The sequence below is a fragment of the Pezoporus flaviventris genome, unplaced genomic scaffold (genome assembly GCF_033815535.1).
Source record: "Pezoporus flaviventris isolate CSIRO_AGI_PZ_B2104156 unplaced genomic scaffold, CSIRO_AGI_Pfla_v1 ptg000154l, whole genome shotgun sequence".
NCBI classification, from domain to species: Eukaryota; Metazoa; Chordata; class Aves; order Psittaciformes; family Psittacidae; genus Pezoporus; species Pezoporus flaviventris.
Window position 1 is genome coordinate 2,589,349 of NW_026892702.1, and position 25,200 is coordinate 2,614,548.

Sequence of the window (25,200 nt, forward strand, 5' to 3'; positions counted from 1 at the left end):
ACACTTGTGGTTAGGTCTCTCCGTGCTCTGCCAGTCTCCTTCCCCAGTGCTAAGAGGAGACCCAAGAGAGGTAAGCTTTGAAAGGAAGATGTAACCTTGGTAAAAATGCATTGAGCACTTGACCAAACCTTGCATTTCTCATCTCAGCCAGCTGTGGCTGGCACCAAGACCCTGCCCAGGCGTCCCTACAAGTTACGGAATTATGACATATTAATGAGTTTCCACTGTTCTCACAGCAGAGTGGTGATGTTCACGTATGACTCGTGCCTTGGAGAGCTCTGGTCACTGTCCTTGCGTGATGCACGCTCTGATTTCTCTTGGTTTTCTGCACCAGGATGAGGAGGAGATGGAGGAAGCCACCAATCAAAAGCTCGCCCTGCAAAAGGCCAAGGAGGTGGCAGAAGTCAGCCCCATGTCTGCAGCCAACATCTCCATAGCTGCGTAAGCATGACTTTGATACTTGGGAACTTTATATTGTTTGGTTTCTGTATTTCAGTGTCAGTATGTGTCTGTTCAGCATGAGCATCCCATAGTCTTCTGTGAGCCCTTTTATATCTGTTACTGACAGGGCTTTATGTGGACTGAATACTTCAGAACTGATTGTTTAACCATGTATTTAATTCAGTATTTAAGTCTGGTTTTCTTTGTAATGCGTCATCTTTTGCCCTACTATAAATAGCTTGGTTTTTAGATGATTTTTTTTAAGCTGTCCTAGGATAGATTTCACCAGGTGAAGTGTTAACAAATCCGTTCACTTTGGATTTGCAATTACAGGAGGGATGTTACACATAATAACTATTTTTCAATGGCACATAATAACTATTTTTCAATAATTTCTGCTTTGAAAATTTAAGTGTTAAGGCATCCTCCTAAATATCAGACTGAAAAATACGCTTGAATGCTCTTTTTGCTGTTTGAAAGAGAGCTGGGTTGAATAAAATCACTTATGTGAACAGTCAGTAGTTTGTAGCGAGAAACATCAATTTGCATTTTCAGAGTCAGGCTTTTCTGCATGGATGTGGACATGAGCACGGACTCTGTGATACCAGAATCCTTAAAAAAAATATTGACTTGGGGACCACTTTTTCATATATATGGATCTAAACTGATGTGAAAAAAATTCTATGTTGGTGGAAATACTTGTCCCAGATGTTGCTGAGGTCAGTGCAGAGTTCTGCCTGTGTGGGATTACGGGCTGGAGTTTGATACGTGCCTACCTTGCATGGATTTACCAAGAGCTATGTTCTTCTTAAGAGCTCATTTAATTCTTCTGGAATTTTAGCATCAGGACAACCAGCATCAAAAACAAACCAGGTTGTGCCTCAGATTTTACTGAAAGCTTATGAAGTTTCCCAGATCCCTTTTGCAGGGGAGACCTCCAAAGGCTGGGGAAGCTCAAGCATAGGAAAAGAAATTTTGTGTTCAATTTTATTGCAAAGCATCTGAAATGCAGCAAGATCCCTGTTTTTTCCATCAGGGTAAATCTCTTGAGACCCTTGTTACCGGGACTTTAACTCAAAGACAATAGGCCAAATGAAGCCAGTTCATTGTATGTGAAGGATAAGGATATTATTCATTTGGCTATTTTATTCCTCTTAGCATTTTATTTTGCCATTACTGCTTTAATCAGCTTCTATTTATTCTGTGTCTCTTTGTTGGGTTTAAATATGATCTTTTTCTTACAATGATTTCCTGTCTAGTCTTGAAAAGAAGTCAAATGAGGATATTTGCTCTTGTTCTTTGATGAATTTCCTGGTAGTGTTATATTTTAAAATGCAAGATGATGATGCTTATTTTCTTCCTGTATTAATCAAACGCATGTGAAGAGTTCTCATAAAGCAGAAAAGGGAGCTAAGATTTTGCACCACATTGTTAGCTTTAGAATAACCTTATTCCATGATTTTTCAGCAGACTTTCACCTGGCTTTCAATACCACAGGGCCAGGTTTGTGACCACAATTGAAAGTGAGTACAAAATCATGGATTTTTGCTTATTTTCCTCACATTGTATCTTCCCAGACCCCCACCTGCCGCATCTGTACAGGCAGGTAATGAGGCTTTACAAGTGAGCACATCTGAAGGTGCAGTTGGTTGCTTTCACATCTACTAACCATGGCAGCATCGTGCATGCTCTATGGGAAACATCACCTAACAGTCACTGTGTGACTTCTCCTTTTCTCTGCCTCAGTGCCAATGAAGTGCTTCCCAGTCCGCCCCCAAAGCTTGCAGGGCTCTGTTCTGAAAAACAAATGTGTTAAGGTCAATCCGTTGATGACCAAATGGATGATGACATAGAGGAGAGGGCAAGAGAGAAGTCAGGTGTTTTGTGAGGCAGAAATAGGTGTATGGATGGATTGCTGGCTCATGATCCAAAAGATATTTAACAAATGCATGCCAAAGCAATTTGCTTAATACATTAATGCACCCACAGCAAACTCCAAAGGGTCTTAGCAGCTAGAGCCTTCAGTCTTGCAGTACCTATCCCTTAGATCCAGAATGGTAGGGCTGATGATGGGACCCATGGTTGACAGGCAAATGTACCCTGCTACTTCATTTCTTATGCTCTTCAGCTGCACAGAGGTCCTGAAGATGGAGTAAATGCCATGTTGATGGCAAGACTTGTTAGGTCAAATCTCTGATGCAATTCAGAGCTGGACATGCCAAGAATGAATCCAAGTGCTGGGCACACTTGGGAACAGGATATTTGGTATATGGAAATACCATCACAAAAAAGCAAACCTATGTAGAAGTTGGGCACCCCACAGTGAGTGGTAAGGAGGGGCTGTGAAATCTGGGACTGAGCTACCAAAGACCTGCTGCAAAGATGGGTCTCCTCTTCCAGTTTATATTTTTATTTTCTCCTAAGGAATCATTTTTTAGTTTTATAACTTGATTTTATTTTCATAACATATGAAAATGAATTTCTGTAACAACAAGGCATCAACAGCATGGATTGATGTTCTGAAAACATCAATATTTTCTCTACCTGCATCAATCAAAACAGGTCTCTCGGGTGTTAGCAGAGGGCACCATGACTTGCATTCCCTTAGTCATGATGTTCGTGTTCCTGGTGTTCTTGTCCTCCTCCCATAAAGGTGATAAAGCCGTCCTGGGGCTGAGTCTGGTGGAAAGTCATATCGGTCATTCTGCCTTCTCACCAATGAGGTGCTGTGCTTGCTGTTTTGCTTCTTTCCCTTGTCAGTCCTACATCAAGGACTGAGAGTCTGTATCTTCCCTTAAGCCTCCTTCCAAGCCATTCCATACTCTGTAGTGTTGTATCTGCTCCTCTACCTCTGGCGTTTTTCCTGGCATTGCACCCATGGTTTGTATGCTCCTGTGCCTGCAGTTCATCTCCACCAGTTCTGCTCTCCTTTGCCATTCAAGGCTCTCTTCATAACTGACCTTCAGGAAATGTTCAAGTTATTGCATTAGTTGCAAAATGTCATTTCCTAGGCATAAGAAACCGGTTGCTTATTTAGCATTTCAGCCTGCTTAGAGGGTCTGAAGAGGAGTCTTCACCTGCAATAGGCTGCTATGTGAGCCACAAATTGTCTTGTGATTGATAGATGGTGAAGCTCTATGGTGTCCTGGGGATCTGTTTTAATAATATACTCATTATTACAGTGGCATTGAGATATCATCTATCTTGCAACTGAGTCCAAGTGCTTTATTACAATGTTCTACCTGCACTTGGTTTGTAGCTCTCACTTCATCAATCTCCCAGGATTTCTCTGGTTTGTCTTCTGCTCCACCAAAGGGACTCAACGTGAACAAATTTGTCTGAGTGGAGTTTGTTTTTCCACCTGGTGAACTCTATCCTTGAGCCTTTTTGTTTTGTGTTTTTTCAGGATTAAAACCTAGGCTGGGAGGTTGTTTCTGTCCTTGTTGTAATGTTTGGTTTAAACCAGAGTAGCTGTTTAACATGTGTTCTTGCATTTTACTTTGAACCCATTGTTTCATTCTTATTTTTGTGATTTATTTTGTTTTCTGTTTAGCATTTTCCTTGCTTTGTTGTTTCTGGAGGTGAGTTTCTGGGTTTGTTCAGTTTGCCCAGCATTGTCTTCAAAACCCTCTGTTCCATACAGCATTTAAACCTCTTCAGCCTCCTGAACTCAATGACTGCAGATGGATGGGTCCTTACAGCAAGCCATTGGTGCAGCTTCCTTGGTGGCCAGAATGGAGGAGGGGGGAAAAGGGGGCCAGTTACACAGGCAGTGGATGTGCAAACCACTTTGCAATGCCAGTGAAAAGGTGCTGGTGGAAGGGAGACCCATTGGGCTCATTTTCATGGTCACACAAAGGCGCCAATATTAGCATGGTCTTTCTGTATTTGCCTAACCCAAAGCCTGAACTCCCCATGTTGGTGTTCCCTATCCACCTTTCTGTTCCAGCCAGAGATGCACCAATGGCACGTACAAAAGGGGCTGCAATAAACACACCCAGCCCAGCATGGGCCAACAGGCCAGCTGGAGAGGACACTGGCTGCAGCTCACGTGGCACCCAGAGCCTATGTATTTTCCAGTGCCCTCTTCAGATTTTCTTGGGAAAAGCCTTAAAACAACAATCACAACAGCTAGCAACTGCTAAACTTGTAGGAACCATTTGTAGGTCATTTTCCTGAAGTCATGCTGAGTGAAACTGGTTTGTTTCTTTTTAGTTCCATGTGGTAATGGGTTACAGTCATAGCCAGACCCAAGGGAAATATTTAAGTATGGGTGTCGGATGTGAGTTCTGGTTGGAAGGAGAACTTCCCAGATGTAGTGGAAGAAGCTTTGTTGACAGTGGCAGAGACAGTTTGTGCACTGTGGGCACTAGACTTAAACGCATTCTATAGGGTTGCCCACTATTGTTTTCCAAAGTTACCCGCGCTTCCCAGGAAAACCTTCCAGCCTCTGAAGACCTTTCCCTCTCTCCAGGCTCTGACTGGTTTCTGCTGGACCCTCCCGTGGTTGTTCAAAGCAGTTTACATTTTAGTTGCACACCCACAGGTAGATACTGCCTGTTAATGTGAGCAAGTTGACTATTCACCAGCAAAGTGCCAAGAACAACTAAGGTGGCACATCATTTCATAGTGACCTCTCAGAGTTGTCTGTCCCTTTTGTACAGGTCTGGGGATAAAGGGGTGGGTGGGGGGAGCTGCTCTGTTTTTCCAGGACATTTTCCATCTCAGAGGTTCCATATTTTCCTTCTGTCTTGGGAATATTGCTGTCTGTTTCCAAATCCCTGTCGGGTTGTCGGTAGCCAACAGGACCCAGCAAGAAGTGTGCCTGAACACCCAACCCATAAAACATCGTGTGCTGGGTGATGTGTAGACTAGGAGAAGCGTTCTTTTTCTCTTGCTGGCTTGTGATTTCTTCCCTTCCTTTCCCCCCCTGAAGTGTGTTGATGTGTGAGGTACTGTGATTCCTTCTGTTAGTTTGCCTTTTTGCCCTTGCTGTCAGTGTAACAATGACTCAGCTACGCCTAAAGACACTCTTGTACTCTGTCCCTCATGGATGGTGAGTAGCACTGGGCAAAGCTCAAGTACTTGTGTCATTTTGATTGGAAAAGGAGGCTGTCTGTGCTTCGTGGCTTTACACCCTGCAGTTCCAGCAGAAATACAGTCAAATTTACGGTTTCAAAAGAGCAGACTCCAGCAGTGGGAGCAGAGGAGTGAACCTGGAGAGCTGCAGGACTTGCATAATGTAGGCTGGCCAGGTTACAAGGATACTTGGCAAGATCCAGGCATGGTCTTCATCCTGCACTGCACCAAGTGAGGCAGGGATAGATACACAGGTTCATTCAAGCCTCCTACCAAGCGATGCTGAGATCCTGCCTTCAGCAATTCTAAGCCAAATTTCCACAGGTATTGCACAGTGTTGGTGCTGACTTGCAGGTAAATTAGGGAGGTCGAGTACATTCTCCTCCATCATGAGTTTTACACCTGTTTTGCCCAAGTAATTACTTACTTACTCTTGACACACTCATGCAGTCAAGGGTTTGTTCTCTGCAGGGTTTAGCTGATAACCTGGGGGTTCAGCATCCAGCCAGAGAGTAAAGGGGTCCCCAGCTGGAGCAACCTGGAGACAACAATTTTCTTGGCAAACAAGCAGGGCATGCCAACTCCACTTTGAGTCCTGCTCCCATTTCATTTGGCACTGCACAAATGTAGAAATAGTAAAGTTTAGACAAAATACCTGACTGTTCATCAGATTATTTGCTCCAAGCAAAACTTTTATGATGCCTTTCATAATTTCTCTTATATTCATTCCAGGCTTCTTGACTTTTGGATTGTTGTATTATAGCCTTTATCTGGGCCAACATTTCTCTTCAGAATAATTCATGGAATTGAAGTAAATGCATATTTAAACCTACTTATATCCAAAAAACATTAGATTTTAGATGAACCTTCTGGTTTGCTAGTATTTGTTGTGAACAGATTAAAACCCTCATGGAAGCAGGAGAAAAAATGTTGCGAGGGAAAAGGCAATTCAGGAGGTGAAGGGGTTCTATTTCCAGCCTTGGGGAGGGTTCTCTGGATGATGTAGATTTATAAAGAATATTTCTTATAACAATGCAAAAATTAGCACCTCAAGCCAAGATCTATCAAGATATTTCAAATCCTGTTTTTCAGTAGATTCCCTGCCAAAGGAAGAATAAACTCTTCCAGTGCAATCCAGTGATTTCCATATTTAGAACCCCCCCACACACACATACAAGGGTGTTTATACAAACACTCGATGGAGGAGAATCTACAGAATTTCTTGCGAACTGAAACAGGCTCCTTTCAACCATTCCATGATTTTATGTGTCAGGCCCAGCAGACCTATGGGGTCGGCACAGTGAGCTGCATTTGGACAGTCTGAGCTCAGGCATGTCCCCATGCCTGTTAGAGGAGAGAGGTAGGTGCCTCTGAAGAGCAAATCCCAGGTAGAGACAGAGGAGAAGCAGCTGCTGGGGCTCAGGTGGATTTGGGCTCTCTGGACGTGCCCCAGGTTCCTCCCTCCAGCCCATGCTTTTCTCTGTGCTAAGGCTTCTTCCTCATGTCACAGAGCCAGAGTGGGAATTAGCATCCTGCTCCCACTTGGAGATAATGATTTGCAGCACAGCTGTAATAGCAACCACCACCTGTTTCTACAAGGACCTCTACGCTGAGGTCCTAAAGATGACTTCTACGGAGGACTTGGATTGTGTGAGTATAGCACATGGAGGCATAAAGTCCTAATATCATTGTGTGGCTTTTGGTTCACCTTTTAATTTTTTTCCCCCTTTTAGTTCTGTTTTTGATTCTTTGGTTATTTCCCTGTTAACTGGAAGGTGGTGTGTCTGTGGCTTCCACACTTTCTGAAGCTTGCCTGGTTTCCTACCAAGATGCACGCTGCAGTCTGCATTCGATAGGACACAGCCTGTATGAGTCTCCTCCCGATGTCTTTTATGGTTCCTCTGCTCTTCTTTATTTTGATTTCTTTTTTCCTTTTGTTTTCTCACTTTTTGTTTTCTTTGTTTGTTTTGTTTTTGCATGTGCAGTTTTGTAAAGCAAACTCGAGGTACTGTATCTCGCAGCTCGTCAGTCTCCAGCGTAAATTCACCGTGAGTTGCTCTCTGTTACAATATTCAGTACATGGATTTTTATCTCCATATTTATAAACCTCCCTCTTTCCCCTTCTCCTGATACCTTCACTTCCCTTCCTTGTTTTTCCCCAAAATCATTCCCATCATTGTGGAAAGCCTCCAGACCAACATACAGTGGAAGGACTGGAAGGTGTACGACATTGCCAAGTAATGCTTGTGATTTGATCGTGAGCAACTCTGTAGTGTTTTGAACATTGACTGTGATTTTTTCCTCCCTTCCTTCATTTTAATCCCATCCCCTTAATTGTTTTCCTTTGTTTATTCCTTAACTATTTTCCCTCTTCTCCTGTCTGCCCTCATTTGGTGGTTCATCTTGTTCTCACTTGTATTTTTGTCCTCTGTGTTTATTATGTACTGGGCTGATGGCTTTGATGTTCCACCAGTGTTTGCACTTATGGTTCAATAGGAGAATGTGGGCCAGCTATGAGTGTGCTCTTCAAATGAAAGCTTGAGAAGGATTATAAAAGAAACTTCTGGAAATGGGACCCAAGTGAGACCAAATTGGAAAACTCTCCATAAGCATCTTTGGGAAACTTATAAGAGGGCTGAGTATGCCTGTGCTCTCTGACCTTGAGCTGGAGCTTAAAGCTACAGATATGGTAAAAATGAGGCACTCAGTAAACTCCTATGTACCTGTGGTTGAGCGAACACGGTGATAGACCTTCCATTCACTCTATCCCCTTCCTAACAAACAAATCTTGCTGGCTTTGCTGTGAATCGTGGGTGTGCTTTGACACCAATGCAGGTTTGTAGAAAATATCATTGCTCCTGCTGACTAATACAACAGAAATCATCATCAGCTTCTCATCAACCCATCTCAGTGTCTTGGCTTTGGGTTATACCTTTACCGTTTGATGTTATCTTTCTTCTTTAATGCTTTTGAAGGGACAAGTAGGTGCAATTCAAACATGTGTGGGTTTGTCTTACGTGCACCATAGCAGCTACCAAAGGCACAGTGAAGCAAAAGATGTTTTCCACCAGCTTCCTGACATCTTCCTTTTTCCCAGGGTGTTTTGAGGGTCCTTATCTACTGGTGGTTCTTAGACATGATTGTATTAAAAATACGTTGATATGATGTGTGAGCTTTGCTTCTTGTGACCAAGACTGAACTTTTTCAACTAACAAAAGTAGGTGTGACTTGTATGTGCTAAGGTCTGAGATGTCACAGGGCTGGGACAGTGAAAATTTAGGGGAATAAACTAGACCAAGGCAGCTTTTGGCTCACTTCTTGCAGTGCATTTATTGGCTGCAATGGTGTCTTGACAGGCAGAAAGGTGCAGAGAGAGGTCTATTGCTCTTTGGTTCCCTCTTATCCTGCCTTACCCCTGGCAGGAGGAAGGTGATGGTTAAAGGTGGTGATGGGGGAGAGGTGCTGAGCTGCATCATCTCCAACACTCCAGTGGAAGTTGCACTAAATTGGTCGGAGGCAATGTCTGCCCAATAAGAAATGAAGCCTTGTAAGAATGAAGAATCTGGTTCCTTTTCCAAACTTCCATAGGCAGAGCTGCCTTTTAAGAAGGTGAAATCAAACCACAGCTACTAAAATCCCCTTGGAAGGAGGATTTGCCTGCATTTGGAGGCATTTGCCTGCATTTGGAGGCATTTGCCATTGAGGTCTGTTGCTAACTCCCCACCAGCAATACAGTATAATAGAGGCTTTTTTTTGCTGATATGACTCACATCTGGTCTCTGAACAGAATTAATTTTTACTGCAAAAAGCTGTAACTGAGGATTCTTCTCCTCTTTAACATTTCTATGCACCGTCTGGGCAGTAATTTGTAATTTCCTATGCAAACCAGAGCTGGTTTTGACAGATGAGCTGAGCGTGCATTCTCTTCACTGTGGGTATCTAAAGAGCGTTTCTCCAGCAATACCTCCTGTTTTGATTAAATAAATCACTGTACCCCATTACAATGTACAATGTATAAAAGTACCAGCCATCACAGAGCAGCAGTAGAAGCTCCCTGCAGAGTAAAGACATCTGAAGTTCTTGTTTACTCAGTATAAATGTAAGGGTTAGAAATGTGGGGGTTTATCTTCTATCCAAATAGCTAAACTGGAACAACTCCTCTTAGGGCCATGCAGGTGCTCTGGACTCCCATTCCCTGGGTGAATATTAGCATAGGTTCAGGATGCCTTTATACCACTTTGTTTCTACCCACTGGGAGTGCTATTGCTGTAATTACACTGAATAGATAAATGGTGTGATTTTTGGGCACAGATGGAAGTTGAACAGTTTTGCTGATCGAAAAGAGCTTGTAAAAGGTGCAAAAATATCCCTATTCCTTTTTCTCCCTTGGGTTGCTCAAACAGCAGAAAATACTTTGGGCCCTGAATATCATTAAGAAAAGGATCTGCAAAGCCATGGTCATTTGTTTTGAAAGAACAAAGCTCACTCAGAAATGTTTTGAGATATAAAGCGTTGGGTTTTATTCCCCTATCATTTGCTTATTAAAAATATTAATAATTGTACATGGGTAAGAAACCAAAGACAAAACATCAGAGCTAGTTTCTTTAAATAATCAAGGAGAAGCAATTTTCTTGTGCTAATTCCAGCCTTTCAAGCTATAAGATCTGTGATACAAGCAGTGCAAGCAGTGCAAAATACATGTTTAATTCACTGAGGAGAGGTAGTTAAATACAGATCTGCTCTATTACTTCAAGAAGATCAGCATTTATCTAAGATACATACTGCAATTGGTGACTAATGTATATGTACATAGGGGATGACACACAGCTAAGTGAATAATTATGTTGTATTTTGCCAGTAGTAGGAATTTAAGAGTTCTGGGATGTTGAATTTTCATATAAATCCTTATATTGCAATTGCTGATGAAATCAAAGTGGTGCAGTAACTTGAGGTTTTCTTTGCACTGCTACTGGTTATTATTTCTAATGGGGTCCAGAGGTGTCAGTCATTGCTTGGACATGAAACTAGACATATTCTTAAGGCATTTTCTAGATTGATAAATAAAGCAAACCCCAGTGTTTCACAACCTGAGGATTTTTATTTCCATAAGTGCTCAATACCAGCATTGGCCACAAATTATCTTTTTTTGCCAGAACAAAACTTGGTTTTCTTTGAGCAGCACTTTCTTTCCCACCCAGACCATCACAGCACGTGTCTGCTGCATCCACCCAGCTGTAGATGACCTGATAGCGTACAGAGGGAAATGAGAAAGCTTCAATATCTTCTACCAGAATGAATGTGTCATTCACCATCCAAGAACCCAAACTGTTCTTGATCTCTATCGGTTGCTTCTGTATATTCACTGTCTGGGCCTATCTGCTTCATTTCCATCCTCATCATGCACAAAAGGGGGTTGTGACTTCATTCCCTGATGTGTTTAGTCCTGGGTTTTCATAAGAGTCTGGAGTTCACGGTGGGATCATTACAGAATGCTTGTGGTCCCTACAGAGTCTAGTCTGGGCCGTTGCAGCTTATTTCATGGGCTGAGAAAGTTGGGGCTGTTCAGCCTGCAAAAGAGACCTCAGAGCAGATTCCAGTATCTGAAAGGGGCTACAGGGATGCTGGAGAGGGACTCTTAATCAGGGACTGCAGTGATAGGACAAGGGGAATGGCTTTAAACTGAAACAGGGGAGACTGAGATGAGCTCTTAGGCACCGTGTGAGGGTGCTGAGGCGCTGGCACAGGGTGCCCAGAGAAGCTGTGGCTGCCCCATCCCTGGCAGTGTTCAAGGGCAGGTTGGACACAGGGGCTTGGAGCAAGCTGCTCTGGTGGAAGGTGTCCCTGCCCGTGGCAGGGGTTGGAGCTGGAGGAGCTTTAGGGGCCCTTCCAACACAAACCATTCTACAATATGATTCTGTGATTTGTCAGAATGTCTTCTGGAGAGCATGGATTGAACACTTCAGAGGCAAAACACAAAGTAAATGTAATTTAGCTGGATTTTAGGAGAATATCTGGTTTCACGTATTTAACCTTGGTGTGCTTTTCATTAAATTGGGCCATAGTGATGTGGCTTTTAACTTCCATATTTTTGTTGTACCTCTTTCTGTTAAAGAGCCTGTTATTTACTGCTGAGGATGCAATTATTTGATCACAATTCATAGCTGCAATATCAAGGAAGTTGTAAGGTCTGAAAAGCGATCTTATGACTAATGATAGCAGTGTAGCTTGAGTTAGATTAGACAATTTCTGGCATTTTCTCAAGATAAGAATGTGCATAAAACCATCTGGGGTTAGTATGTGATGTCCTATTTTATGGAAAACAATTAGGAATTTTTTCTTATTAGAGGCATAGAGAACAGCACGCAGGATGGTGAGTTATGGTTGAGTGAAATTACTCTGTTATGAAAAAATTGAAGCTGAAAGCAGTAAAATTTCCATTACAATAACATAACACCAGGAAGCTTTGGCTTGGCTAGCTTCACATTGCTTCAGAGCCGTATGAAAACAAGTGGCTCAGCTGTCTTCAAACTCTAAGCAGTGGCATACAATGATTTCTGCTGCTCTTTGGAGGTGGTGGCCATGGACACCTCATGGGAGTGGTAGCAAAGTGCTAGGTCTTTCTTGAGCTGTGTTATGATACACACCTTGGAAACCTTCTGGCTCGGCGTTGGCCAAAGACTCCAGCCAAAGGGCTTGCAGTGCATCATGAGTGACATGCTCTCAGCGGCTCCTGAAGGACCTTCAGCAGTGCTCAACTGTGTCTCACTCTGGCATCTCAGCTTCTTTCTCCTGATGAGACCTGTGGTCCGCATGTCCTGCATCTGCAGTTCTCCAAATTGCCTAAAAGAGCAGGTAGAGGGAGTGGAAATTCAATCTGAGGATGATAATACTAAAGAAAATATCAAAATATTGCATTTTGATGAATGTTACATGGCTCTAAGATGAAAGAGGGTAGATTTAGGTTGGATATAACTAAGAAGTTCTTCCCTGTGAGGGTGCTGAGGCGCTGGCACAGGGTGCCCAGAGAAGCTGTGGCTGCCCCATCCCTGGCAGTGTTCAAGGGCAGGTTGGACACAGGGGCTTGGAGCAAGCTGCTCTAGTGGAAGGTGTCCCTGCCCGTGGCAGGGGTTGGAGCTGGAGGAGCTTTAAGGTCCCTTCCAACACAAACCAGGCTGGGGTTCAATGATTTAGTGAACTTTCTCAATCAAAGTAGTTGGTATCTCTTTGAAAGGCATTTCAGATTTCAGTAGCAAGTTTCTGAACATAAGGGTGTGATACACAGCCAGCATTGTATTAGGCTTAGACCATGTTCAAAATCTAGTTTCTAGCTAATAGACATTAAGAGAAATATTATGCAAGAAAATGTGTTTGTTTGTTTTTTTTTTTTTCTGGGAAACTTCAGTATAAAAAAATCTGATATGTATATATATATATATAAAACCAAATTTAAGGATAATATTGGAGAAGACTGATCAGTGGTTTCTGCAGCAGCTCTTGGTGGTGGCATTTCTGATGCACGCCATTGCACCAGCTTGGTGGGACGGCACAGTACATGTTCCAGGAGAGCTCAGCTGGGACATGGAGCTCATAAAGAAGAGAAGGTGCCAAAGCATCCAAGCAGCAACTCCTGGGGTCACTGGCAAAGCAAATTTAAACACTCTTGATGAGTTCATCTGAAAAAAACCTGTGTTATCAAACCAAACAGAGATAAACTATTCTGCTTTGTGCATGCCTGCCCCAAACTAAAATGCTACCTTGTATTTTCCAAGTGGAAAATTGAAACGTGGAGAGAGCTTCTCCCAGTTTATGAACAGAAAATATGATTTAGAGGAAAGGTTTTTTTCCATTGCATGTTTGGTTGAAACTGTATTTTAGAAAGAAACTCCCTTTCATCTGTAATCAGAAAATATCCTTTCATGCCCACAATCTAAAATGTAGGTATTTTTAACATCAAATTATGATGTTCAGAGTCAGCTTTCATTATTTACTAAAGCAAAATTTGAAGGATTGCATTTATGTAGCTGATTAAACCAGTAGTTCTGGGAAGCAAAGTGCCATTAACTGAAGCAGCACTTTAAAAGGTTATGATAACAACATCTTTACTCATTAAGGAATACCCTAAGATTAGAATATGACTAAAAATACGCTTTCTGTTTTTGAACAATCTACACAGTGACTGGTTGTATTTTTTTAAGACCAACATTAGTCACTGATTCATTAATATGAATTTATTTGATTCTACATGAATTGTATGGTTTTATTTATAGCCCCAGGCAGGAGTTATTTGACTGCTGGCTTCTTAATCCAAGCAGAAGCAGTGAAGCTACTCAGGGAAGCACATTAGCAGTAATATCTGCTACAGCATTTCAAGCTTACAGGAACTGAAAACTGAGTATATGGCCAATAGCCTTCAAAGAGTTCCAGACATTATATAGACAGAAAATAGGGTAATTATAAAGTGAATTAGCATTCATCTTTGTATTATGTCTGTAGATCAGAAGTGATTATTGCCACTTTCTGAATAGATTCAGAAGGATTTTAAGATGCAAGCAGTGAACAGGATTTCAGATAAGGAGTTGGCTTCATAATTAGGTAGTTTTCTCTTCTGGAAAAAATACTTGTTATCACAGAGGCTCATTTTTTATCAGTTTGTGGATAAGCTGTGCTGCAGCTTATCATGCTTGTACTGGAGATGGTTCGTGTCTGCTCCAGTTCACGCAGGGTCAATAATTATGTGGACCTAACACTAGAGGAAGCAGAGGAAATGATTTTGCCCTGTCTTTTTTCCCATCTCTTCTGCAATACTTTGTGTTGTGTGCATAGACACCATATCCTCACAGATAGGCAGTTGTAATGAAACCAGGTTTTGTTTCAAAGTGACATCCTGTTGGGCCATAAATAACTTCAAAAGCTCTTCTCTGCAAAGAGCTACAGCAGAGCAACAAGGGAGGAGAAGCTGTCACATATGGCCATGCCCCGTTGTGGTGAGAACGTGTAGAAAGCAAGAGTCAGATTAGGTTGGACAGGGAGATAACACATTCCTTCCATTTGCTGCTGCTTTGGCTCCCAAAACCCTGAAACACTGTCCCCAGAGGGACCAACCTGCTCCATTGCTTTACTTCCATTTCCTGCAGCAGACTTTATGTGCAATGTCACTTGCTCCTGATGTTCTTGACTGGTTTGAATAGGATAATGAGCTTGCAGGCAGGCTGCATATTCTCCTGGTAGTGCTTTTACTGTGCTTCAGATATTTTCTGATTTACTTCCTTTTTTTGGTGCCTTTTCACATAGAAAGCAGAAAGGATGAAGGCATTACTTCTGAACCTCCTGCTCTTCAGCTTGTCAGTAGCCAAAGCAGTGGGTGGCCATGTGTTGTAGTCTTTTGGCAGTCACCTCTGCTACTTGTGTCAACATTAAGGATGCATCTCATTTCTAGATGCTGAGAAATTTAAGTCTATAATGTCAGTGTCTGTTTTAAGGAAAGGATTTTGGCAAAATAGGTTTTGCTAATATGAGCATTACTTGGTTGCTCCAGTTTCTCAGTGGTGTATGTACCTGTCAGCACCTTTCAGTTCGCTATGAGTGAGGTAGAGTGGAAGCTTTAGCACCTCAGATATAATTTAAAGGCTGATTTATGTTCTTGGCACAACTGAAACACAACTAAAACCCATCCTGAAATGATACATCTTGTGTCAGAGCTAGCAGATTCTGAGCGTCTCCTCCGCACTGTGATGAGTACCAACCTTGCACCCTCAACCTTCCTCCTCACCACATCCAGGCTGATTTAGGAGATTTTCTTTTATATCTTGGCTTTGATGGGCTCAGTGCAGACACTTATGGAGAGGCTGTGTCCTGGAAAAGTTGCCTGGTGGCTTATTGTGTGTTCTACTTTGGAGAGTCCCATCAGGGAGGCTGGGACTTTGCATCCCACCACTGCGTGGTGCCTGTCCCATGGAAATAGAGCCCAGGGGATGGGGAGCAGGCAGTTGTGCTCTTCTCCGTGCTCTTGGTTTGCAGATCAACTGAAGGCTTTGTTCAGCAGAAGAGCAGTTTCCCAGCTCTAACTTGTTATTCCTAGGTATTTATTCAATGTTGACAGCTCACTCTGTGAGTTCAGCTCACAAACCAGAAGCCAGTCCCCACCCCAAGGACTTTCTTTATGAAGTGAGAAATATCCTCCAAGAGAAAATGCATCTGGTGGCTTGTGCCAAGGCAGCACTTGGGCACGCACAGACCTGTCCCTAAGCTGTCTTGTTTCCCTGAGCCTGTGTGCTAAAGAGGAGGTTCATTTTTCAGCCCGGTTTGTTTAAGCAGTGCTAGATCTGGAGCACTGCAGAGCAAGGCACCCACCCATCCTGGAGGATGCACAGGACATCCTGGGATGCCCATCTAAGGCACCTTCAACTCTCTGTGCCCATCTGTGCTGACCATGAAGAGCTGCAAATAACAGCTCCTCATGGGAAATCCTTGCATGGGGCAGCAGGTCTGGGCAGTCAGAGGCTTTGCATGTTTACTCATTAGTTCCTTCTAAACCCAAATAAAGCTGTTGCTGGGTGATAACATGGTAATCTTTCATAATGTAGAACCAAAAAGAAATGGCAAATTACACTATGATGAGGTTGCTCAGTTTTGTGTCAGGGGTCACTAGGACAGCTTGGGGGGTGCTCTTCCCTAATGATGGGCTTGTTCTCCATTTGATGTGTGATATTTGGTGCATGGGGCTCTAAGCTATGTCCTCAGTACCTTCTGGTATAATTTACATTTAGAACTGTGATTTTTGACACCAGTTCTTATGCTGTGGTGTAAATGGGGCACTCAGCTGCTGGTAAATTAGTCTGGAATGTGCCTCTTGAGAATGGGGAATGTAGATTTGTGGGTTTGGTGGTTAGCTCTGTGATTTCTGGTTTAAATCAGATGCCTTCACACCTGCCTGGGTGCCCTTCCTGTCTGCAGAGAGTGGTTAAGTAGGTTTTTGCCTCTTTAGCAGAGCCAGGCAGCAGCACCTTTGGTAAAGAAGTGATCCCCCAGCAGAGCTCTGAGATGTGAAGCATTTCTGACAGCTCCCACTGTGCTACATGAGCGCTGCTTCCCCCGGGGTCTGTGCACAGTGACAGACCCTGACAGTCCAAATCAGCACATACACGCACAGGAGCTGCTTTCTCCTATTGTCAGGGGAGCCCACAAAGTGCGTCAGGAAAATACATCTGCCTCCCTTGTGGGGTGTGTGTTAAGTGCTGGAGTCCCACGCGGCCCCTCCGGCTGCGGAGCTCAGACTCGTGTGGTAAAGGCAGACAACAGAGCAGGCTGGTGGAAGGATAATGATTTTCCTGTCTTTGTTAGAGGAAGTTTCATTAAGGAAGAAAATGGGTCCTGGACCTCCATGCAGCTAAATGCAGAACTCCACCCTGGAAGCCAATGGGTTTAGCTTGGGTTTATGCAAAAGCAGAATTTGACTTGCAGTCTTTAGGAGGAAAGCAAAACAGCCTTCCCTGCCTGTGTTGGCTTAGGGAGATGACCCATTTGCATGTGGTGATCAGAAACCAAGAGCTGTGTTGAGGAATTAAAGCATTAAGGCTATGCCAACAGAGGTATCTTCAGCATAACAGGAGGCAGACGTAAAAAAGAGCTACTCTCTCATGGGATAAAGGTGCTCTCATCATATCTGCACCGATGTGTGACTCTCCCCATCGCTGGGGTTTTTTCACAATACACAGAACAGCTCAGGCTTTGATGCTCAGGGACAGATTTAATTTCTCTTTGCTCTTCCTGCCAATCTAATTTCTCTTCACCTGCTGATTTGCTCATCCAGATGTTTCCAGGTGGGGACAGAGGTGCTGTTAATTGTGGGAAACCTTGTAGGCGGTTTCAAAGCGCTGGCTGTGCTATATGATGTGTGCAGAGACTTTAACCCTTCAGGCTGTACCTGACACTTCCAAAGGGGATGGCCTTGTTTTATAAGCCAAGATAACTCCTTTCCAGAGGGCTTGTTCCATAATGCCTAACATGTGCGGGGGCAAACTAACACTGATGATCCTGCTGGCTTTCCCTGCTCATGTTTTCCGCCAGCCATTTTCTCTCCATTCCTATAATTTCTTTGGCTTAACCCTCTAATCCCCCTTCTCAGCTGAAAAATTCCTCTTGTATTTTTGGTTGTTTTTAGGGAATCAGTTCAAAGCTGGATACTAACTTTCCACCTTCCTCCCCTCCTCAGCAAGCAGCAGAACTCCTCCAAATCCAAGTCTGTTTGGGAGCAGAGGACCAGCCAGATCCGGATGCACAATTTCCGAGCCAGCTGCGAGGCGCTGTACAACGAGCTGGATCCAGAGGAGAGGGTGCGTTATGCCACCACCCTTCACATCAGGCCGGACATGAAGACTCATTTGGACCGACCACTGGTGGTAGAGCCGAGGAGCGAAGGGAGGAACAACATCAGCAAGCTGAGTCCTGTGGATGTGCAGGAGGTGGAGCAGACCAAAGTCAGCTCTGGTGATGGGACAGAACCTCCACGAAAGCACCATCGACATCGGGATAAAGACAAACTGGGAGAGCAAGAGAAGGGTGATGTGACCAAGGATGAGAACGGGGAACCTGGTGTCAACAATAAGGAGGAGCGGCACAGGCAACACCGGAGCCGCAGCAAGGAGGTGGAAGGGGGAAGTAAGGAAGGGAAAAGTGATCGGAACAGGGGTCAGGAGGGGGGAAAGAGGCACCATCGCCGGGGTTCGGTGGATGAAGGTGGTGAGAAGGAGCACCGCAGGCACCGGCCTCACCGGCACTCTGCCGACCGGCAAGGCAAGGAAGGCAATGGGACAATCAACGGGGCCAGGAGCGAGCGACGTTCCCGACACCGGGGAGGGTCGAGGTCTGGGAACCGGGAAGGGGAGCCTGGGTCCAAGGGCGAGAACGGAGAAGAACCTCACAGACGGCACAGGTTCAGGAACAGGGCGCTGTCAACCTACGATTCAGTGGAGAAGGAGAACGGGGAGAAGGAGGGGGAGGCTGGCGAGAAGGAGCACCGGAATCATCAGCCCAAGTAAGTGAGTGCTGCATGGTTAGACTTGTCCCTGGGACAGCTCAGGGGCCACGAGACCACAGACACGATTCAGGGAATTATTTATTCCCCTTCCCAAGGTGTTCCCTGCTGTTCTCGCACCCACGCCAGCTACCACCACAACCTGCAGGTCTGTTTTGCTTCACTCAGTAATGCCAGAGGCTCCCAAAGGTGGTTTCGGTCCATGATGGACCATAGAATAGCTCAGGTTTGTGTAAAGGAATATCCTTGATGTAAATACCATCAGACCCTCTAGGACACATAACATGGAGCAGGGAATTTCAAGGAAGTTTCTGTGGGACAGATATTTAAATAGCATCCAGTCTTGCTTATAGTCCTTTGGTTCTCTTTTTACTATTTTATGATGAACCTGTCAGCTGCATCACCAATTGTTACAGCAAGTGGCTTCTTTCATTAAGAACACCGATGTACCCCATTTGGTTTAATTCTTATGTAAGTCAAGTGAGAAAAATTGTACTCGCGAAGCATTTAAAGTAGTTAATAAAGAAGGATAGATTGCCTTTTCAGCTTTATTAGTCTGGTGGAAAAGAAATTTCACTGGGATCCTTTAGAATAGCGCTCATGTCACCGTGGAGAGCTGTGAGTGGCACTGAGATAATAATTTTCCTGTCTATATTATCCTCCTTTCAGATGGATTTCAAAACACTTTGCATACTGTTTAGTTTGATCATGTGCACAAGCTCACTTTCCTCCTCACTGAAACAGAGCTACTGCTGCAGAGGAATGCAGAAGCTGTTTAGCCGCATAAAGCAACATTACAGAGGGGTTTAGGACTGGGAAAGAGAGTCACCATATTTAAAATGAGGTCTCAGGAGAACATTAAACAGCAGAATGTCAGAATTCATTCAGAAGCCAGCTGAAGCTGGAAAGCTAATGTCACTGTTACATGCAAGTGCTGTCTGGTCTTTTCTTACGACGCTCGGTTCTGAGTCTCATTAAACTGAATAAAGTGATGCTCAGTGGCATGGTTCCTCTTAATGTTGGCTCAGAGGACCAGGTCACATACTGTGATACCAGTAGGTTGTCCTGCAGCCTGTGACTTTCCTGCAAAGGACTTCCATGGAGAAAATAGTCTATGGAACCTATGTTCCATAGGTGTGCATGTGTTCTCTGGCTTCTTCCTGGGCCATATCCAACAAAACCTGCTTTTCTACCTTAGGGAGAATAAGTGTGAGATTGAGGCTAGTGGAAGTGTGAGTGTCCCTGTGCACACCCTTCCCAGCACCTACCTGCAGAAGGTGCCGGAGCAGCCAGAAGATGCTGACAACCAGAAGAACGTGACACGGATGATTCAGCCACCGCTGGACAAAACCACCACTGTGAACATCCCTGTCACCATCACTGCCCCGCCGGGGGAAACCACTGTCATACCAAGTGAGTGCCTCTGTCCCCCTGCTTTTTGCTAAGAAGTTGCCAGGAAAAAGGTGACTTTCCAAGGAGCTATCAGCACATGATGGGTGAAGGGGATCTCCTGGCCATCCTTGCAATAGGTGCATAGGAGAAGTTGCTGATACAGGCTCTACAATTCATGCAGCCTGCAGGAACCCAAAAGGCGTTCCTGGGTCACCTGGTGGTTCTGGAAAAGACCACATCAGGCTCCCTGGAGGTGGCTCAACCAGAGCACATTCATGCATCTTTACATAAGAAAAGGAGCAAGAAAGACAATAAAATGTGGTAACTGAGAGCTGTGCAGCAAAACAAGCAACTGCAGCAGACCTTTTGAGCACAGGAGTAGGTCCTGCTTTATTGCCTTCCTCAGCTGCCATGCTGCAAGCTCCAACTCCAGCAGTGCTGTTTTATGGTTCCTCTGGTGCCCCAGAGGCCTGGTGGGCCACAGACCCCTCAGACAAGGGCATGGGAAGCAGTGGCACTGCATTCAAGCCCACAGACCAAATTCATACTTCTTGATGTATTGGCTGAGCCCACTGTGGAGCAGCAGGTCTTTTGTGGCAGCACAGCTACCACAGCATCCATCGGGTGACCCTGCTGCTTTGGGTTCCTGCAGGCTGAGTAATTTTAGAGCTTCTTGCAGTCCTCTGTGTCTCAGTTTCAGCAGATCCACCCTCACCTGTCCTTCTCCACAGCTCCATGCATTGGGTCTATCAGTGTGGATCTACCCTGTTTTACAGATGGTCCAAGACCGCCGTGTCCATGACCTGCACTACAAACACCCGGCCACCAGCTCATTCTGACCAGGTTGTGGCTCATTCCTGGCAGTGTAGGCACAGCCTGGGAAGTCTTGAGACCTGGGAATGCCAAGGAGGATTGCAGTGTGAGATCCAAGAGGTCCACATCAGATTTCAGGCTGTCAGGACACTGCTTTCCAAGAGGCACAGCCAAAATCTGGCGGCTTCTCTATGTGCTTTCTAACTGTGTTGTCAGCCACACGAGACTGGTCTCCCCCCACCATGCTAATTTCTTCTTTTTCTGAAGTGATAATTTTACTATATTGCAATACTGAGTGTCTGTCAATCACAATTTATCAGCCTCTCTCTTTCCTGGCCATTTCCTTGGTATCTGACTTCAGATGCAATAAGCAGTTTATTGAACATGTCACTCACACACAATGAAGTGTCGTTTTGTTGCAAAATAAAACAAAAAGTAATAAAACCCTGCACCTAACACGTTATAAGTGGGTGGAGGTTTTTGGATTCCAAGTGCTGTGAATGAATAGACAAGTCCGTATCTGTCTAACAAGAGAATTTGTAGTATAAAATGTTTTCCAGTTCATACATTGGAAATTAAGCAAATTATCCTATAAACCCACAGCAAGTAAACTGATGATGGAAATTGGAGAATGCATTTTTAACCTCTGGAAGTGAGATTCAGAACTAACATAAAGAAGAGGTTCATGTAATGAAAAACCTGATGCGAGATGGAGCTTGACACATTTATACATGGGGAGCCCTGCCAAAACTGGGGTGCACTATGCAGGCGCAGGGCTAAGGGTTCCAAGAAATCCCTTCCTAGTCTCTTCCTAACACTGGGAAGTTCGGCATTTAACCCCAAAAGTATTGAAGCTGATCTAAGAATTTGCTCTTCTGCACATTCAAAAGCCAATATGCTTATGAATGCTGATCTATGGGAGAAGATATGAGATAATGGAGTTAGTTAAACTCACTGTCTCTTTTCTTCCCAAGGATCCCTAGCTGCTTCTCTCTCCCTAATAATGTATGATATTTGGAATGGGATTTCCATCCCCAGTTTGGCAGCTCTTGTAGAAATAAGTATAAGGTTTCTTTGTTTGTCAGCACTGGGCATCTTCATTTCCTGGCCATTTCTGATCTATTGCTCATCAGTGCAGCAGTTAAGGAAGATAATTGCAGTGTATATCATAGCGTAGTAAATAGCAGTGATAATAATCAAATGATTGTTCATCACATTTAATCAACGTCTTCAAAGGCTGTTTGCTTTCCCAGCTGCACTGTTTGCATATCCAGCTGTTGCAGGCAGCCTGCTGTGTAAAGATACATTTTTAACTCTCTGGTTTCTGTTTCCTTAAATTCATATTTCAGTGAACAACGTTGAATTTGAAAGTAAAACAGAGGAGAAGAAAGACGTCGATGACTTGACAAAAAATGGGCCTAAACCAATCTTGCCTTACAGTTCCATGTTTATCCTAAGTCCTACAAATCCGTAAGTACTTTGACTCTGTAATACCACTTATTATGGGTTACAGGTACTTCAGGCATGGGCATTCAGAGCAATAGCATCAGCTTGATCTTCATCTCTGCCAGTCAAACACATTGGGCAATGACATAAAAGCTTATGGACGCTGCAGACCAGTTGCTGTCTTTCAGCTGGGATTTTCTGCAGGAATATATTGGTAGGACAAGGAAAAGATGCTGCTTTAGACAGACTCTTCCGAACCACCCTGCTGATGGGCTGTTATTTGCTCTGTTGTATCACTATAAAAGGTGGGAGCATCGACCACCACTTGGAGAAACATTACCAGGAGACACTGGTTGGGGGCCTTTTTTGATGTCAGCAGATTCCTGCAGGTTCCTCAACTGGAATTTGTGCTCTACTGTACTAGGACCCTCACATCTCTGAAAACCTTCAGCTTCTGGGAAAACATGACTGTTTTTCATTTGCCAGTGCTGAGCGTACCGCCCATGGGATCTGTTGGGATTACAGCATTTCTTCCGCTTCAGGCATCTGTACCTCATGGGGAGCTTTGTACTCAAAGCCTGTAAATACTGAGTATGTCACTCTGAAGGCTGCAGGACTAGACAAGAGCAGCAGGAGTTGTAATAATTGTAGCATGAAGGCCTGTGAGTCATTTTAAGCAGTAACTTGGGGCGATGGAGGGCTTTGAAACTTCTGCCAACCCAGAGATCTGCTAGGAGCAGATGTGATTGTCTCTCTCCGGCTCAAGTAGACTTGCTGCAGATCCTTGACGTTGGTGTCTCAGGTTGTACTCCGCAGGCTCAGGCGCCTAAGGGGAACTCAGGCCCTTCCTTTAGCACCTTGGTTCAAGAGAACAATGAGTGCTCCTGCACCCCCTGCTCTTCAGGACTGCGACATCCTGGCTGCCTGTGCAGCTGGTGGAACAGAACAGGCTGCTCTGTGTACGCATCTTTGACATCAGAAATGCTTCTCTGGTGGAATCTACAGTCCAGCACCCCTGGACAGTGGACAGGCTGAACACTTCCTTTAGAAACAAGTGCCAGATACATAGTTTAGGCTACAGCCCTCCAAGACAATACAGCTATGAACACAGAAGAAATTCATCAGTGGGAGAAGTTAGAGGCTATCTCTCAACACCAGCTGTTAGAAAAGGAGAATGACCCCAAAATGAGCATTGGCTGTAAAATGTCTGCTGAAGGCAGCATTTCAGAGTGGAAAGCTGGGTGATCCCAAGCCCATAAGGGTCTGAGCTGAGGAGAGGACTGGGCAGACAGAGAAGCAGCAAGACCAGAGAAGCTGTGGCTGCCCCATCCCTGGCAGTGCTCAAGGCCAGGTTGGACACAGGGGCTTGGAGCAAGCTGCTCTAGTGGAAGGTGTCCCTGCCTGTGGCAGGGGTTGGAGCTGGATGAGCTTTAAGGTCCCTTCCAATACAAACCATGCTGTGATTTCTATGAAGACTTTAGTTTCACTGTTTGCTTGTTTTCTCCCACCTGCCCCTTCAGTTATGACCTTCTGAATCTCACAGTCCAGGAGCTGGTATGTTGTTTCAGTCACCTTGCAGTTTTCCCCAGTTTTCTCCCCAAAAGCTGCACTGCAAGATAGTTCCCTGTCTTGCAGTGAAAACACAAAGTCCACTGGGAGAGATGTATTACACAGGACCACGGAGAAAAAAAGAAGGTGAAGACCAAGCTTCAGGAACGTCAGCAGCTTGGTTTTCTTCCTCTGGGCAAGATGCAGATTCAGCTGGATCCTCTTGGGTGTTTTAGTTGGTCCTAACTTGTCAAGGGAGAAGTTAGCTTTCAGCTTTCTGGAGCAGGTTTCCACAACAGCTATTGCTACCCCCCTCCCTTCCAATCCCTGCTAGGGATGCGTGACTTGGATCTTGCCAGTGGGCAAAAATGGTGTGAGAAGCACAAATGCAGTGTGCTACTTTTCAAGTGCTATTGCCATGCATCTAAAATGATTCCTCAAGAACCACTGGCACTTTACAAATGCTCCTGCATCTCACTGCTGGTTATGAACAATGAAGATCTAAAAATAGGGACTTGTAATTCCTTCGATGAATTGAGTTTGATTCACGAATTACAGTTACAAATGTTATTGAAAATGTTGGCTTTCACGTCTATGGATTTGTGGAGTATGTAGATGATAATCTTCTCCTGTCAGATTGATAACCAGAGTTCAGGGATCCACAAAAGCACTTTTTTTCATCTTGTTTTGTATCTAATCTGTTTCCTTGGTATTTGTAACTCTTTTTCCTTCTGAATCCATTAGCAATTCAGAGAAAAAGACTATATCAGTAAATGTGAAAAATTAGTTCTAACTGTTCAGATATTTGCTTAGAGAAAATGTGATGTAGGAACTGAATTACACTCTCAGATAACAAGGTTGCTGGTGAGTTGTACCTGTAATTTGATTCTTGGTCAGAACGTAAGTCCTTTATTCAGCAGGCAAATATGTTGCAGAGTTCTCTGTGCTGCTAAGTATTGATGAATAGCGGTCAGAAAGAGTTATTAGCTGAAGTCTGTGAGGAGTTTTGCATTTCTTGGAAATTGAAGCATTTGTCACTTTTCTTGGACACAATTTGTTGAGGGGAAAAGTATTAGGTTAAAGCAATCAAATATATTACTGTAAAGTATTTGTGCAGCTTATAAGGCATATTTATCTTAGAATAAATTGCTGGCAGGGGTGCTTGGCCAGGGAGTGATTGGTAGAAGTAATACTCATAGCCACAAAGCCAGTTTCAGCTAAGAGTCTGAGTGCGTAGTGTATATCTCAATTTTAAAGGGATTTATTGGTATTAAAAGGATTTCAAACCTGGTTTTGAACTCGCAGGACTTTAGCCTGTGAGTTCAAAGTGAAAAAGAGGGGGGGGGGGGGATATATAAACATAATTTGCAAAACTGAGTCTGAATGCTTGAAAGCTCTCAATGCTCTTATGATGATAGATAGACAGGTAGATAGAAATTAGATAGATG

At 44.1% G+C, this 25,200-nt stretch overlaps 1 protein-coding gene across 13 annotated transcripts in view; it reads left to right on the forward strand.

The window, feature by feature from the left end:
- The window catches only part of CACNA1B (calcium voltage-gated channel subunit alpha1 B), a 297,888-nt gene that overhangs the window by 198,675 nt on the left and 74,013 nt on the right, over positions 1-25,200 (forward strand). For 9 of the 13 annotated variants that reach the window (XM_061479698.1, XM_061479707.1, XM_061479708.1 and 6 more), the window contains 5 exons: positions 335-441; positions 7,506-7,568; positions 17,732-18,553; positions 19,752-19,966; positions 22,108-22,228. In XM_061479698.1, the coding sequence (XP_061335682.1) occupies positions 335-441; positions 7,506-7,568; positions 17,732-18,553; positions 19,752-19,966; positions 22,108-22,228 (1,328 nt within the window). The remainder of the gene's footprint in view (positions 1-334; positions 442-7,505; positions 7,569-17,731; positions 18,554-19,751; positions 19,967-22,107; positions 22,229-25,200) is intronic. The other 4 variants (XM_061479701.1, XM_061479703.1, XM_061479705.1 and 1 more) reach the window with 1 other exon arrangement.